At 42.8% G+C, this 16,318-nt stretch overlaps 2 protein-coding genes and 1 long non-coding RNA gene across 3 annotated transcripts; all 3 read right to left on the bottom strand.

Moving 5' to 3' along the window:
* Positions 1-1,594: 1,594 nt before the first annotated feature.
* Positions 1,595-6,947, bottom strand: ethe1 (ETHE1 persulfide dioxygenase). Its single transcript, XM_066677003.1, has 7 exons — positions 6,660-6,947; positions 5,493-5,637; positions 4,303-4,451; positions 4,062-4,191; positions 3,719-3,808; positions 3,278-3,394; positions 1,595-1,832 (listed from the first exon to the last, which is right to left on the bottom strand). Exons 1-7 carry the CDS (start codon positions 6,777-6,779, stop codon positions 1,786-1,788), a joined length of 798 nt encoding a protein of 265 aa, XP_066533100.1. The 5' UTR covers positions 6,780-6,947; the 3' UTR covers positions 1,595-1,785.
* Positions 6,948-7,878: 931 nt separating this feature from the next.
* LOC136705503 (tryptase gamma-like) lies at positions 7,879-11,244 on the bottom strand. The gene is made up of 9 exons (XM_066679115.1): positions 10,776-11,244; positions 10,339-10,434; positions 10,111-10,248; positions 9,823-9,991; positions 9,560-9,729; positions 9,206-9,301; positions 8,948-9,090; positions 8,680-8,835; positions 7,879-8,130 (listed from the first exon to the last, which is right to left on the bottom strand). The coding sequence occupies exons 1-9, from the start codon at positions 11,074-11,076 to the stop codon at positions 8,083-8,085; spliced, it is 1,317 nt and encodes a 438-aa protein (XP_066535212.1). The 5' UTR covers positions 11,077-11,244; the 3' UTR covers positions 7,879-8,082.
* A 244-nt stretch (positions 11,245-11,488) lies between these two features.
* On the bottom strand, positions 11,489-15,396 carry LOC136669284 (uncharacterized). Its single transcript, XR_010795602.1, has 3 exons — positions 13,870-15,396; positions 12,559-12,690; positions 11,489-11,655 (listed from the first exon to the last, which is right to left on the bottom strand). It is a non-coding gene; the product is annotated as an uncharacterized lncRNA (long non-coding RNA).
* Between the last annotated feature and the right edge of the window lie 922 nt (positions 15,397-16,318).

Below are 16,318 nucleotides of genomic sequence, written 5' to 3' on the forward strand. Positions count from 1 at the left end.
ACAGAGAGGTGGTAAGAGAAAGAGGGAGAGTTAGAAAAGTTGAGAGGGTGTGAGAGAGGTGCAAAAGAAAAAAAAATGAGAAAGAAAAATATAGAGAGAGTGAGGTGAAAGTGAAAGAAGTGCAAAAGAGGATGAGAGAAAGGACAGTAAGAAATAAAAGTAAGAAAGAGAGAGGGAGATGGAAAAGGAGAAAGAGAAAATAAGAGAACATTTACCATAGTGAGGGAAAAAAGGGAGGAATGAAAGAGAAGGAGAAGGAGAGGGGGACAGATGGAGGGAGTAATTCGCTGATACTGGATGAGCAGCTGGCCTCTTTATTGTTCTTTTCTTTCCTTTTTCTCTCCCTTTGAACACACACTGGAAACAAAGAGAGGGTCTTAAAAGTGATTTAGTTGTTTGTGGGGTTTTGTTGCTCTCTGACCCTCTGTAAACTGACCCTGGATCTGTCTGACTTTTACCCACACACACACAAACAAACAGCTTTGTTGTGTTAAAGAAAGCCTGAGGGCAGTGAACTGTCAGTGTGTTCTTTATTCAGTGTTCCTGAAATGAAAGAGAAGACCCTGAATAGACAGCAGGTGCTCGTCTGCGCTAAGCCACGCCCCAAAACCTGCTGCACACCTGAGAGTACAGGTGAGGTTAAAAAAGAAACAAAAACTCCTGTAGAGAGCCAGTCTGAAGGAACAAAGTCAACACTGTAGACTTTCAGTTCAGAGGAAGTAGCAATTTCCCTGTTCCTCCGCGTCCTTAAAGAGCAAATACACCCCAATTATCACAAACACACAGCTGTGATGTAGAACTGGGGACTGTTGATCCTCCAGTGCCTCAGTCTGTACACAACACTGCTTCTGTGACGTCACAATTAATTTACATATATCCACCTCTTCGTCATATAGCAGTGTAGCCTCACCCAGTTCAGGAGCAATGTGTGTTTGAATGAATCAGAACAGAGCTCATTTATGTCAGTCTTAAGGGCACCATTAATTCAGAGGTGTGTGAAATTACAGGTATTTGTTACTCTCATGACTCATGTGGGAACATATCTGTGAGGATCTGATTGCATTTAGCTACGAGAGTCTGATGGTGGAGCTTTTAAACAACAATAAATTCAAAAAAATAAATTTGGAAAATGTATATAGATTTATTCATTGCCTTTCTCTTTCTGGGAGCGTTGTAAAACAAGGATGTGATTTGGATGAGGTATGTGCAGATCAGTGTGTGTGTGTGTATGTGTGTGAGATTTTACTTGCAAATGTTGTGTGACGTGGTTTTTTCCTACACTGCCTATTTGGCAACAGCTGAAACACACACACACTCACAAAATTAGTTTCCATGTATTGTGGGGACATTACATTGACTTACATTCATTTATTGCAGACTTACCCCATCCTTAACCATAATTACTACTAGCCTATTATTACGCTGTGGGGACTTGAGTGGTATCCATACACAGAATACAAGTCCCCACAGTGTGAGTGTGTTAATAAAGTTTGGGTGAAACCTGGGGGGCATTCCACAAAACAGGATTTCTTTTTAGCTAGATAACTTAAACCCAAAGTCAAGCCCATCCAATAGGAAGAAAAAAAAAAAGAAGCCAAACCGTGGTTTAACCACGTTATTTTAATAAGAGCACTTTTCTTTTACATTTCTTTAGGCTCTTCATTCCGAGCTGAAGGTACAGTGAAGCACTGAAGGGGTTAACACATTATTAATATTCACGTTAAAAATATTGTTCTGTAATTCCTTTTAAAATGGTTCAAGCTTTGTGTCCCATGATTAAAGGCTTTAAATTTCGTGAAGTCCACACACCAGGTTCGCAGGCACCGCAACGTCTGTAAACAAACACAAAACCGAGCAAATCATTTCAGAAATTAGTCCACAAACAAAACATAGGTCCAAACCATAACACCTTCTACAACTGTACTATATAAAAATCACAGGAGAAGGCATAGACTTGATTTACTGCTAACAGAATCAATGGAGAACTCCAAATGGAGCATTTCATTTGGTTTATTCATGAAAAAAACAGAAACAATTGAAAACAATAAATCAAACTGCATCCAAACGTATTTCATTTTTTATTAAAGGCTAAGCACCACTTAATGGACCTCCATGAATATTCCACATTATTTTAGTGACTGACATATATAAGTATGAATTAAAATGAAAATAGCAGCTTAATTTGCTTTAAAACTGACAATTTCTGACAATTTCTGACAATAAATTGACAGAAAAACCCGAACTCGCTACGGAAATTCTTGAACGCGACCGTGACGTCACTGGTGGACAACAGCTGAACAACGCCGCGGTAAAACACCGTTATGACTGACTGTTATGACAGTATCTAGCTAAATAACCAACATTATTCATGACAATAGCCTAGCAATAAGCTAAACTCAAATGTAGAGGTACCGTTATTCTTGTAAATGTGATCGAAGTCGAACTCGAATTCATCCGACACTATAAACCTCCGTAATGCAGCTACGTAGCCGAGTATAATCTGAGCCACCGAGTTTAGCGAGTCAAGCTAACGTTAACTAACACCAACTAAAACAGGCGAAGTGAGTGTCCTCACCCTGTTTACCTCCATGTTACAGAGGCTCTTGAACACCTTTCGTTGGTGTCCTTACATGCCCATATTGTTGGAAAAGCGCCAGTGAAATGAGCTACAGATAACGGAGTGAGCGGATGGTCCTTTCCAAAGTGCCCGTTTAAAGTGGGCAAATTTAGTCCATTTTCTGGATATTTTGGGATCTTTGGGCCATTTGTTCACAGATGTCCCACTGTACATTGAATGATTGCAGCCAAAAACAACACACCTTTTCGTCATTTTGCATTAAATTAAGTGCAGCTTCTAGAGTTGTTGTCCACCATCTACGTCACAGGCAAGACGCCTATTAGAGTTTCCCAACACCGTTGGGGGGGGACAACGGTCTTTTAAACTTTATTCCTTCAATTAGTAAGAAATAACATGTTTTCTGACGATCAATAAACACAAGTTAGGAACTCAACCACTGTATTTATTTGTTTGACACTTTCATATCGCTGCTGCTTAGCCTTTAAAAAAACACTAATTCAATCCAAATACTCAGTATTGCTCCCTATATCTCATTTACTTTCATCTTATATTTTATTAAGATTTCAATTTATTTAGATTAGATTTGATTAAGAGAACTGCTCCGAGTTCAAATTAATTTTAATGATATTTTCTGTCATCGTTGACCCAGAGTTATTATTTTTAAGACAGATTCTAACAAAATAAAACACTTTTTTTTACCTATTTTGGTCGGTTTGGGCAGATTTAAATTGTCCATGATCTTTGTGAACTCCTCCAGGGATTTGGTGACTCGAGGATTAAATTTCTTTTCCTCGTCCACAGTGGACACGGTCTGTCCTGCTCCGAGAACAAGAAATAATAAATAAATACACTTTAATAATGCTCTGAGGGACTGTATGACTCAATTAACAAACACATGAAAACGACAGCCACCGTGCACATGTTTACACACCGCTGGACACACCGACCTGTTCAAGCAGATAAGGAACATTCTTAGTTTCTATTATTCTTAGTTTAACTGTAGCAGGTTTAACCCCTCTTTAACCCAGTAAACAAAGTGTGAGTGTGTGTGAGACGTGTATTAGTGATGTGTCACTTATGGTCCGTTGGTGCCAGGGTGTGTAAACTTTTGCGCGGGGCTGTGGAAGTATTTGGACGGACCCTTGTAGTCGTGAGCGGGATAAATGAGGCAGTTTCCTGGAAGACTGAAGATCTTCTGATGAATAGATTCGTAGAGTTTCTTGGAGCAGCCTGAAAACAGAAATAAAGACTGGGCTTCAATCGCAGTACGTTACTCACCTCTAGTGGTGGACTGGAGAATTACAACAACACAACCAGACAATCACAGTTCAATCAAACAGTCATTCAATAGTAGTATCACTGCTTTTCACTCCAGGGAGAGTTCCTGCCTTGCGCCCAATGATCCCAGGTAGGCTCCGGACCCTGAACCGGGTCAAGCAGTTACAGATAATTAATAAATTAATTAATATCAGTGGTCTGTTACCCTGCTGGAAGTCGGTTCTGCCACAGCCACGGATCAGCAGGGCGTCACCGGTGAAGGCCATCGACTGGTCTCCCAACACAAACGTCACACAGCCATCGGTGTGTCCCGGGGTCTCCCTCACCAGCAGTTTCTGGGGGAACAGGGGCAAAAGCCGTAATAAACATAAATAAACAAAGTATACGGGAACATCTCGGGTCTGGTTTATATAGATATCATTATGGGTATAATTAATGTGTCATACATGTCTCCCGAATTTGATGGAGTCTCCCTCTGAAAACAGGATGTCTGCAGAAGCTCCACTGTGCACAGAGATGGCGCTCTTCAGCCCAAACACTTTCTGTTTGAGGAGCCCACTCCCCGTGATATGGTCCGCATGACAGTGAGTATTCGCTAAAGAATAAAACAAACAAAAAACATAATAATCATCATATCAATGCGCATCATTTATATATAAATACCGCCCCCTACGCTTCCGGTATGGTACTACACTGTGAGAATGGCTGTGTGGCTCAAGTAAACATTACAATACGCTTTATAATACACTTTATGTAAATAGTCCAGTCAGTGTTTGTTGACTTATTGTTTCATATCAGTTAGTGATGTGTTAAACAACTTTGTGAATTAAAGATATTTAATAAAATGTTCTGTAAAATATTTTATGCTCAAAACCCATTAAAAAAAAAAATAACGTTGCTCATTCTCTGAATATTTTAAGGATATTTTTGTGCTATAGGTTCTTTACTATTCTAAGTTGAGACATTTTATTCTTTACATCTGAAAACCTCTCTGAGAGCCTCTATTTTTTTTTTAAACGCAGTTATTTCACTGATTTGTTGTTAAATAACCTCTTATCTTTTGTAGCTTTACACAACCAGTCTTTTGGTCCCTGCCCCATTTTTTATTTTTATTTTTTGTAAATTGTTGCTGGCATTAATTCAAAATGGGCAAACAAACAAAGAAATAAAAATGAAATTAAAAAAAGAAATAAATTCTGAATTGTTGGCTTTGTATTGTTTCCAATTAAATATAGTGTGGCACATCATTGCATTCTGTTTTTATTTACATTTTGCACACTGCCCCAATTTTGTTTGCAGAGGCTTTGGTTAAACAGTGCAGATTCCGTTCAAAGTACGCTTATCACTTCATACATTTTAGCTGGCTTTAACCCTTTAAGTACGAGACACGTGAGTAATCAGCACCTGTGCTGATAGATGTTTGACGTTCTGAGAAGCTCCACTGACCACAGCACCCTCCCTAAAGACTTAAGGAGCATTTTTGGAACGGTTCTTCTACTTTTATCTGAGTAACACTATTTTTACAGAAGGACGGCTTTGGGGCCTGAAACTGACCTCAGACTCTGAAAATATCTCAGGGCCTGGGGCAGGGTGGAGGTGTTGAACAGGGGAAAAGTGTGCTTTCATCAGTGTTTACCCGTGACTTTAAGTTTGAGTCCAAGTTCTTCTATGAGTTTGAGGTCTCTATCCACTGTCTCCAGCACTGGGTCAATCAGCACAGCTTCACGACTCTCTGCATCGGCCAGAAGGTAGGAATATGTACTGCTCTCATGCTCAAACAACTACACACACACACACACACACACACACAGTAAGCCAGATATCAGGGGTATGTACTGCACTGAATCTCTAACACAAAACACCACACCCACTCACACAAAGTCACAGTGAGTCAGCTAAACACACTGTGTCCTCCTCCTGTCTCCAAAATCTTTCTGCTTACGTCACAAACACTCAATTAGAGAGGAATTTTAAAATTCGAAAGGAGCTGGCCTTCACCGCATAAACACAGCAAGGTTCTATAGAGTAAGACCCTACTTTACAGAACTGCAGATCACGTACACCTTGAATATCACAGGAGGACAGCATTAACTCATTAAATCAATGAATTTCATTATCTTCAGACTGATTTACACTTCATACTCTCACCCTTTCACTTCTGCTTAAGAGTATTGGCGAATAAAGTCTTAAACAATTCTTACTTAAGTAACTTTTTAGTTCTCATCTAAATATCTTTTCACTTCTCCTTTACTCAACGTGTCACGGTCAACGGTATTTCAGTTACACAGCTCTTACATTCTTCTTCCACAGCCACTGTTCCGAACTTTCCATTCCACCTTAAATGCTGCAGCTGATACATTCAAGCGCCTCAGAAAAAATGACAGTGATCAGAACGACAATGCACCACAACTTAAGGTAGAACCGAAAGGTGCTGCACCATTCAGTCCCAGCTGTCTTGTTATGAATGCTGGACTATTTAAGGTGGAACGGGACAAAACAATAAACTAGGAAGCAAACTATTTCCTGTTGTTTATATGTAAATACTGCACAATTTAAGTACTACACAACGTCCTTAAAGAACCAAACTGTTGTACAAACTGTTTAAGGTGGAAGAGAACATTACAATAGTTGGACAAGCTCAGCCTCAAGTGGCATTATTTAAGGTGGAACGGAAGATTCCAAAAGAGGATTCCACTAGAGCCTTAAAAGTATTAAAAACCGCAGGCGCCTGAAGGAAGCTGTTGAGAAAACTCCTGAGAAAGAGAACCCCCCCGTGACAGCTACGTAACAGTGAGTAACTCACCTGTCGGAACAGCAACCCTTTGGTCTCCATGCGCGCGCAGTATGTTCTCAGTCCAGTGTATCTGCAGTTAAAGGTGGTCAATGCGGCTTTAAGTCCGCGCGCAGTCGAACGCATACCCATTATCAGATCAGGTCACAGAGAACAACAAAAAAAGACGAGCTCTAAACACACCAAACCGGTTCAAATAGCAGCGACCGGGTCCGTACCTAGTTACCTGTGTCGTACGTGCGGCGAAGGCGTGACTATGCGCTGTTCTCGGCGCGTGCCCGTTGTATTTTTGTTGTTGTGTAATCTTCAGTGCCTTTCTCAGTGACGTCACTGACCCCCCCATATCCTCACAAACCACAGATCTGAACTCTTGATAGTTATTTCATTGCTCATTTTTTATTTATTTATTTTATTTTAGTGTTTGCTTAAAAATATATTACTATTATTTCTGTACATTTTTCTTCAAATCCGTAGACCCGTGACCTCAGTATTATGTGCTGTTCTTGTGTACGCAATAATAAAAAAGACCCTGTTGCCGTCAGTTTGTTTCGCATTGAATATGTTTTGTTTTGCTGTTTTTGTGACGGTCGACTATTTCATCTACTGCCACCTGGCGTTGAGAAGCTGCAACTAATGTGGACATTGCGTTTAAAATGAACTGGGTGCTATGGAGCACTTAGCCTCGGAATGTGAAGCAATGGAGCAGTGTATCTGTCCAAAATTTCGGAGTCAAGGGTGAACCGTGTTCATAATCCAGAACTAATCACCCAACACCAACATTGACACTCACTAATGTTGGCTAATGCCACCAAATGCTCACAGAAACGGTCCATCTATGGTTATATTAGCTTGTAGCTAATAACACAATTGTTATTTCTCTCTCACTCGCCTGCATTGATAATTGTTAGCTCAAAGATTAGCTGATGTAACAGAAATGGCAGTTGGTAGCCCTCCTCAGTGTTCTTCTCTAAGCGTTTAGAGCTGATATAACAGGGCAGTTAGTGTTCTCCTCAAAGCCCGCTAGCTAGCAAAGGTTTGAAAGAGTGTGGTGGAGTGTGACAGTGGTTGCTAGCTATGTCTAAAATTAGGGTATTGGTGCAAAAAAGTAAGCAGTAAGTAAAACAAACTGAACTCCATGAGAGTGACATAAAACATAAAAACAGACAGGGTGTGGTGTGTTGAGAAGAGTTTTATTACAATGTTGGAGAAAGGTGACAAACCCCAGCGTACGTGACTGAAAACACATTCCTCTGACTTTTATAATTAAATCAGTTCTTACACATCTGTACCTATGTGTTTGTGGTAAAAACTCAACACGGTTTATAAACAGTGACATATTAAATATTAATAATAAATGTATAATAAAATATCAGTGAAACAAAAGCATTTTATATGACGAGTTTTAGTTTAAAAAAACTAAACTGATGAGAGTGTTTCATGCAGTGTTGTCTGTCAGATCTCCATCTGATCTCCCTGAGTCGTCCTGAAACACACAGAGATTAAACCTTTATTTCGGGTTATATCTGTATATACATACACTCTTCTAAAGGTTCTTTAGGGTTATATAAAACTTACTTACATACACAACATATTGTACCAAGGCCATAGCCATGAACATGGGGGGCATCTAGAAATTTATATGATAACTAAGGTGCAGGAAAATGTTTTAATCAGTTAGCAATGGATGTGGGAGGACTGCATTCAGTTATAAATCCTGGGAAATCCTGGGTTGCATCACATGTCACATGTCTGTGTGTGATCAGCCAATATTCAGTAAAAATGTGGAGTTTGCAGGAGAAAAAAGCTCTGCACAAAGCCTCATTGCGCCCTTTTCTTATTTTCGCATGCCTCTGCTCACAATGTGGGCATTTCTCTAGGCATTTCTCCGTTTTCATGGAAGTAACCTGCTGTGCTCCAACCAGAACCAGACAAGGTCCTGATAGGCTAAGTGCATTGTGGCAGTTGTCGTGGACTTGTGTCGGTGCTGTAAATGCCTGTACTTGTTCTGTTCTTGTTGGTATTGGTGCGGCACCTGTATGTACTGTTTTATCCACTGTAGCAGCTGAGAGACGCGAGTGTAAACACCCGGTTTGTTGGGTCTACCACAGCCTTCGCCCCAACTGACCACACCTGCCAGTCTCCACTGTCCATCGCCTGTCTCACACACCAGAGGACCCCCGCTGTCGCCCTGCACACACACACACACACACACACACACATACACACACAGAAAGAGAAGATTCTCACATATCAGACAAAACACAAGGAAATGAAATAGAGATATAGACACTCTGCGTTACCTGACAAGAGTCCACCCCTCCTTCCATGCTCCCGGCGCAGAGCATTCTGGGAGACAGGTAGGGGCCGTAAACGGAGGGAGCGGAGCACACAGACTGATCGATCACCTGCACCCGTGCCTGCCTCAGCTCTGGAGATACCGTACCTGTGAAGAAAAGCTCTGAGACTGAGCATTAACACTAACATTAGCATGTTTTTTACAGTGTTTATGTTTGTAAATGTAAATGAAGTTAGATGTGTGTGATGTTTGTGTGTGTTACCTCCTTCTCGTGTGTATCCCCAGCCTGTCACCCAACACCAGGTACCAGCCGGAAACGGCTGTTTAGAACTTGGTAAACACACCGGCCGCACGGCATCTACAAAACACACACACACACAAACATGCACACACACACTCTTTCACTGGAATTTAAGTGAAGTTACGTGAACAAAGCTTGAATGCCCAGTGACTTTGACAGGTGTCCTCCCACTCACTATTAACCCTAGAATATGAGCTGTCATCTGTTTTTATGGATAAATAAACCCTGCAAATGTTTTACCAGATACTGAAATGAGTGTAAATCTATAACCGGTCATAGGTATCCAGTGAATGTAACTTTGTATTCCAGTCTCACCCACAAACTTCATCTCCGTCTCAGTGAGCAGAAGGCCCAGGTCGTAGTCGTTGTCGTTCTCTGAGAATTTGGGGTGGGGGTGGATCTGCAGGGTGTTGTAGTGTCTTCCCTGAGTCAGTACGACCGTGTCGATCACAACCTGCCACTCAGACTCCAGCAGCATATGAAACCTGACACACAGTGAGGGGTGGGAGTCATTTTACAGATATCTTTTATATTTGGTGACATGTGTTGTATAAAATTGTGTGTGTGTGTGTCTTTACTCTACAAAGCAGTGTGCAGCAGTGATGATCCAGCGGGAGTTTATAATCGCCCCCCCACACACATGCTGCCCCTTCCATCGCAGACTGGCCTGCCACCCCCACTGCCCCTCCCCTGCCACTGACCCCCCAACAATCCGCTCCGCACCCCACTTCCCAGCTGGGACACAGTCTGAAACACACACACGGTTACAGACGGGTGTGAATACACCAGGAGCCTAGAACGCTGTTCAAAATATAAAAGCAGTGATGGTTCAACATCTGGACGTGATCTCCAGAACCGTGATGTACCTGATGAAATGTTGAGAGACAGATCAACAGGACCCTTCTCTGAGGTGAAGGACGGGGCTGGGGTGAAACTGCAGTTCCCTTTGTAATCACAGGGGGCGCCATTGTCTTGCAGTTTGGTTGGAAAACACACAAACTTCACTAAAGAGGAGAAAATGGAGAGATGTTATTAACGGTGTCTTCTATGAAACCTGTTACACCTGTTCTGTTGTAAAGGAGTGGGTTATAGACCTATTAAAGCGACGGCGACGATGACGGTGATGGAGATGAAGATCAGAGCTGACACTAGCGCCACACGAGGGCAACATCTCGGCTGAGCGGGAACATCTGAGAACAAAACCAATCAGTGTTCAACTCTCAGAGGGCACTGTTCTGTATCCATGAATTATACAGAAGCAATTTATTTGCTACAAAATCTCTGACACATCCTGGCCACTAGGTGTCAGTGTCAGAATATGTTTCAGAACATGAATAAGAATCACTGGAGAAAATAAGAAATCGCTACTTTAAACAAGGACACAAATCAAATGTTGTGAATCAAATTGTGGAGCACTGTGTTAAATGTGAGTGAGTGAAGGAGTGAGTGAGTGAATAAGTGTGTGAGTGAGTTAGTTACAAGCCGGGTCCATAAAGTAGTTTGCGTCTAAATGAATAGTGTTGTTGTTTACCTGACTGTTCCTCAGGCGAGTTTTTAAAGAGGGTGGCTCCCCCTGCTGGAGATGAGGGTTCTGCTGTAAACACATCCCCCTGAGGTTTCGGCTCAGTCTCACTGCTCCGAGGTGGACGGGGCGCAGTCGGGAGGTCGGGTGAAAGTGTCGGCGCACTCTCAGGGGTGGGGCCATACACACCTGATACCTGAGGGTGGCTCTGAAGATGTGGGGGTAGGGGACAGATGGCGGAGCCTGAGTACGGGAATGGGAGGGAACTAAACCCTGTTCTTGAGTCATGCAGACTAAGGAGGATGGGCATCTGAGCTAGGCCAGAGGAATTCTGGGAAATGGAGGTTGGAGGTGGGGTCAGAAATGCTGGTCCAGAGGTTGATATAACAGCCAGAGAAGGGACTGTGAGAAGAGGTGTGGCTGTGGGAGGAGGTGGGGCAGCAAAAGGAGGTGGAGCTATGTGATGATGTGTGGCTGAGGGATGAGATAGGGCAGAGAAGGAAGGCGGGGCTGTTGGAGAAGGAGCATCAAAAGAAGACAGGGCTAGGTGTGGGGGTGGGGCTGTGGGAAGTGTAGGGGCATCCAAAGGAGGAGAAGCTTTGGGGAGTATGGGGGCAGCAAAAGGAGGCGGATCTGTGGGTGGGGCAGCAAAAAAGTGTGGGGTTGTAAGAACTTGGGCAGCAAAAGCATGTGGGGCGGTGGGTGGAGCTGGAGGGGCAAAATGAGGCGGAGCTATAGGGAGAGTTGGGGCTGCAAAAGGAGGCGGAGCTATGGGGAGAGTTGGGGCTGCAAAAGGAGGCGGAGCTATGTGTGGAGGACGGCTTGCGTGGAGAAGTGATGAGGGGTGAGGTGGGTTGATGGTGGGGATATGTTGGTGAGGTGCCCCCTGCTGGGGAAAGAGAAAACGATAGTCATTCACTTCAGCTTCTGTTCTCCTCAGGAGATGCACTTTTAATTTCTCACAAATTGGTTCTACACTTTTTGGAAGTTTATAACATGTGGGCGGTCTGGATCGGTCAGCCCAATGTTTTTAGAAACCTCAACAGTTTCATAGTTCTTCTTTTGTGTCTATTTCCTTTTCTCACAACAGTGGATATTCCCTCCAGCTCCACATCCTTTCAGACCCACAGCATTGGACTGTTCTTTTACACATGGAAGGATGGACACAGGCAGTAGTGGATGCATTCAGCTCTGAAGAGTACAGCAAGATTTTCTGGAAGACGGACCCTTTATAGGTTCCAAAGGAAATTGCGGAATCATTAAAGTGCAGTTTTGGTGAGAAATGTCAGAGCTTGGCTTGGCTATTATGGGTTCTACATTTGAGAAATGTTTGTATGTAAATGGTTATCACAGATATAATCTCGTCTGCAATATCTCCTGAAATTTAATAACACGTTACATTTAAAGGTCAGGTAATATATTTAACGTAATGTACTTCCTGGTTGTTTTGACTGGAAATGACATATTATAAATGAAGTTTGGTCTCTGATTTTGAGCAGAACTGAATTGTGCTGTATATTTCTAATACAATGGACCTTGACGGGCTCTGACCCTGGGGCAGATTTGTGGGTAATTGAACACTGTGGGAATGACAGACTGCCTCACGCAGAGAGAAAAATATTAACTATTAATATTGGTGTGCTGAGCTGGATCTGTATTCAGAGCAGAGGCGTGACGGCTGGTTCCTAGCTTTTAAAAAAGGGGGGGGGTTGAGTATTTTAACATCAGTGAGAAATGAACAAATTAAAATCTCCTGAAGACGCGTTTAATTCACTGACTGTACACACTTTACCTGCGGCTGAGCCATGTCCCTGTCTGTTTATTCCTCCTCTCCTTCACTCCAGACGAGTGCAGCTCAGAGCCATGGAGAGGTGTCAGCACAACACCAGGGGGCAGACTTTTCTCTCATGGTCCCGTGCAGTTCCTATCAGGGTGAGAGTTTAGGATTAAGACATTTATACAGAACGCAGCTGATCACATCCTCTTACAAAAAACAGCTTAGCAATGAGCGGACACTTCCATGTATCGTTTTGTACTGGCTCTGGTATTGGTCCAAAGTGAATCACCTCCTACCCATCATGCCAAAACTGCATGCTTGTTGGTCCTTTTCCTGCAGTAGTAGACAGTTCTGGGCCATGTTAAGTGGTATGGCAATGGGAGACTAGGCAAGGGGTGATGCAGGTGCAGCACAGGCAGGAGGTACAGCACAAGTAAGTTTGAGCTGCAGTGGGGTGGGTGGAGCAGAGGCGATTGCTCTAAGACTGCAAGGGAAGCTCAGCTTCCCCTAAAATGTCAAAAAAGTGGTCAAATACATACTGTTGTGTGACATGTCATTGAATAAATATTCACTACAACGCGCTCAACTTTTGTTCAGAATCAGCTTCTTATCTCTGATAAAGACGCGGCTTTCCTCTCAGTCATTCCCGCAGCTTCACAGTGCTTTAAACAGTGAGGACGCTGAGCGTCCACAGAGTTCAGTAGCGAAGCAGCGAAACGAGACGAGTCATTGGATAAACGCTGGGTTTTGTCCCGCCCATCGGATGCTCAGCGTCTCTGGGGGTCTATGGGGCAGTGGGCTGGCCTCGGCTGGCCCGGACGCTCAACTTCTGCATGATGATTGGATGATCTCTCTGAGGCTGAATCCCTTTTTGATTGACAGCGAAATGAGTGAATCTGCTAGTCAAGTCCCTGGAAAAGACGCCTTGTTGGTACGACAGGGTCACAGATCATTTTCTTTAAAAGGAAAGGAGGGTAGAATTTACGTATAAATAAACCAACACATTTTATGATGGAGGCCGAAATTGAGCTTCCCCTCCTTGAAAGACCAACATCCGCCACTGGGGTGGAGATACCTGACTAGTCATAGATCTGTGCGTATGAAGGCCTATAAACGTCTAGAGTTAAAGGTATGACACCGTTAAGGCTTTATTGGATGTTATCTGTGAAAATCAACTACAGTTCTGAGCAAGTAAAAACAACAAATAAAAAACAACTGCAATGAATTTAAACAAATGTATATAATATAAATGTATAAATAAATAATATCAATTTGAAAGTACTTAGGAAATTACTAACTGTGTATATGTCGATAGTCACCACTCACCTCCGCAGAGTGTTTTCCGTCTTCAGAACCTCGTCTCCCCCTGTGCTTTCCTGCAGGTAGTAGCTGGATTCTGGTGACTGTAACAGAGAGCGGGGCGTCAGTTTCAGAGCTGAATTAAAAATTAATGTTAATTACTGTGGGCTTGGTTCAAAGCTGAGGAGCAGAGGGTAAGGTAGACTCTGTCACAAGGTCAGAGTTAAACTCAGTGTCCTGAACTCTGCACACAGCCAGACATTAGGCGAAGAACAAATGGCACTGAAATAAATCAGTCTTAATTCAATCTAACAGCATTTTAAAGGAGTGAGGAAAGAGAAAGCAATAATAATAATAATAATAATAATAATAATAATAAAGTATTTCTGTCCAGGCAGTTTTGGAGACGTTCCACTGCTCCATACTTTATTCATTCGTAAGTCATTTTAAAGAGAAAAGGGGCTTTTAAAATTCAGTAACAAATCATTTTACAGATGCTGTAAATATAATAAAAAAAAGGCTAAAACGGTAAATAAAAAGTTAAAAAAAGTTATTTATCGATCTGGTTTCATTTCTATATAATTTGACAACTGAAACTGACCTTTGGAAAATGTGTGTGTGTGTGTGTGTGTGTCTGTCTGAAAGGTGTGATGCTGTGTGTATCCGGACTCCCCTTGCAGGTGTGTCTGTTGGTGTTTCTCTTGTATCAGGTGGCAGCATTTGTGAGCCGTCAGGTGTTGGCCGTCAGCGTGAGAGCAGCAGAAACCTGAACACATTGAAATCTAGACACACATTACATCAGCTCAACACCAACAGCGCTGACACACAACCGGCTGAGGGTCTTCTCTACAGCTACCCCTTAATTACAATGAAAACAGTGAACTTACAAGAGAATATGACCTAATATTATCACCTAAAACTGCACATCAAATTTGTATGGGTGTGGTATTTCTAGTCTAGTAATCCATAGCAGCAAATACAGAATCCTCTTTCTGCCCCCTAGTGGTAAAAATAATATTTTTGATAATTAATGTAATTAAATAAAATAATATCTTTGTATCTCTGATATCGATTCAAAAGAACACTAAACTCTCTCTTTGTGAGATGTTGAGACTCTGTGTTTAGGTGCTAGTGAGCAATGAGTGCTGTAAAAACAATGCCCCCCCCCCCAATCTCCCTTCACAAAGACTGCCATGTCAAAAGAAATCAGACACCACTGTGTGTACAATCAAAAAATCCCACTGGAGATGTTTTACAAAACAGGTATTAAACTTCTTGGCGGCACGGTGGTGCAGCAGGTAGGTGTCGCGGTCACACAGCTCCAGGGACGTGGAGGTTGTGGAATCGATTCCCACTCCGGGTGACTGTCTGTGAGGAGCGTGGTGTGTTCTCCCTGTGTCTGCGTGGGTTTCCTCCGGGTGACTGTCTGTGAGGAGTGTGGTGTGTTCTCCCTGTGTCTGTGTGGGTTTCCTAAGGGTGACTGTCTGTGAGGAGTGTGGTGTGTTCTCCCTGTGTCTGTGTGGGTTTCCTCCGGGTGACTGTCTGTGAGGAGCGTGGTGTGTTCTCCCTGTGTCTGCGTGGGTTTCCACCGGGTGACTGTCTGTTAGGAGTGTGGTGTGTTCTCCCTGTGTCTGTGTGGGTTTCCTCCGGGTGACTGTCTGTGAGGAGTGTGGTGTGTTCTCTCTGTGTCTGCGTGGGTTTCCTCCGGGTGACTGTCTGTGAGGAGTGTGGTGTGTTCTCTCTGTGTCTGCGTGGGTTTCCTCCGGGTGCTCCGGTTTCCTCCACCACAGTTCCAAAAAACACACGTTGGTAGGTGGATTGGTGACTCAAAAGTGTCCGTAGGTGTGAGTGAGTGTCTGTGTTACCCTGTGAAGGACTGGCGCCCCCTCCAGGGTGTATTCCTGCCTTGCGCCCAATGATTCCAGGTAGGCTCTGGACCCACTGCGACCCTGAACTGGATAAGGGCTACAGATAATGAATGAATGAATGAATGAATAAAAACTTGTTTATTCACCTTCAGACGAGAATGAAGATAAAAACCTTTCCACCCCAAACATCAAGTGGTGAATTCTACATGATGAATATTTAAAGATATCTGCGAGATCATTTTGACCCATTTGATCATATTTAATCAAAGTAGCGTTAAATTACAGATGATAGTGAAAAATCAAATGTAGCACTACATGATATCATGTAGTGATAATCAGCTAAATCAGATACTTTTCTATTCAGTTAACACCCCCCCCATGTTCAGGCGCTGAAAGAGGGCTGCTCTGGGGCTTGTGGGGTTCTGAGCCCCAAAACTGTGTTCCATTATGAAAATTTGTGAGAATAAGTCCCCATTAATGAAGTCTGATAATGTCTTTAACATTAAACAGAAAGTTTCCTTCGATGTCAATAAATAAAGAACAGCTGCGTATCAGCATTTTTTTCCAATTATCTTCCAAAACGCAACCTATTTACCGTAATTACAGCA

This window comes from Hoplias malabaricus, chromosome 1 (assembly GCF_029633855.1).
Source record: "Hoplias malabaricus isolate fHopMal1 chromosome 1, fHopMal1.hap1, whole genome shotgun sequence".
In the NCBI taxonomy this organism is placed as follows: Eukaryota; Metazoa; Chordata; class Actinopteri; order Characiformes; family Erythrinidae; genus Hoplias; species Hoplias malabaricus.

Excerpts from the sequence above, each read along its gene's own strand:
- ethe1 (XM_066677003.1), bottom strand. The coding sequence starts at position 6,779 with ATGGGTATGCGTTCGACTGCGCGCGGACTTAAAGCCGCATTGACCACC. Across the intron at positions 4,452-5,492 it reads ACTCAAACTTAAAGTCACGG|CGAATACTCACTGTCATGCG; the intron begins GTAAACACTGAT and ends TTTATTCTTTAG. Across the intron at positions 1,833-3,277 it reads GCCCAAACCGACCAAAATAG|ACGTTGCGGTGCCTGCGAAC; the intron begins GTAAAAAAAAGT and ends GTTTGTTTACAG.
- LOC136705503 (XM_066679115.1), bottom strand. The coding sequence starts at position 11,076 with ATGCCCATCCTCCTTAGTCTGCATGACTCAAGAACAGGGTTTAGTTCC. Across the intron at positions 10,435-10,775 it reads CTCGCCTGAGGAACAGTCAG|ATGTTCCCGCTCAGCCGAGA; the intron begins GTAAACAACAAC and ends TTTTGTTCTCAG. Across the intron at positions 9,730-9,822 it reads GCTGCACACTGCTTTGTAGA|GTTTCATATGCTGCTGGAGT; the intron begins GTAAAGACACAC and ends ACTGTGTGTCAG.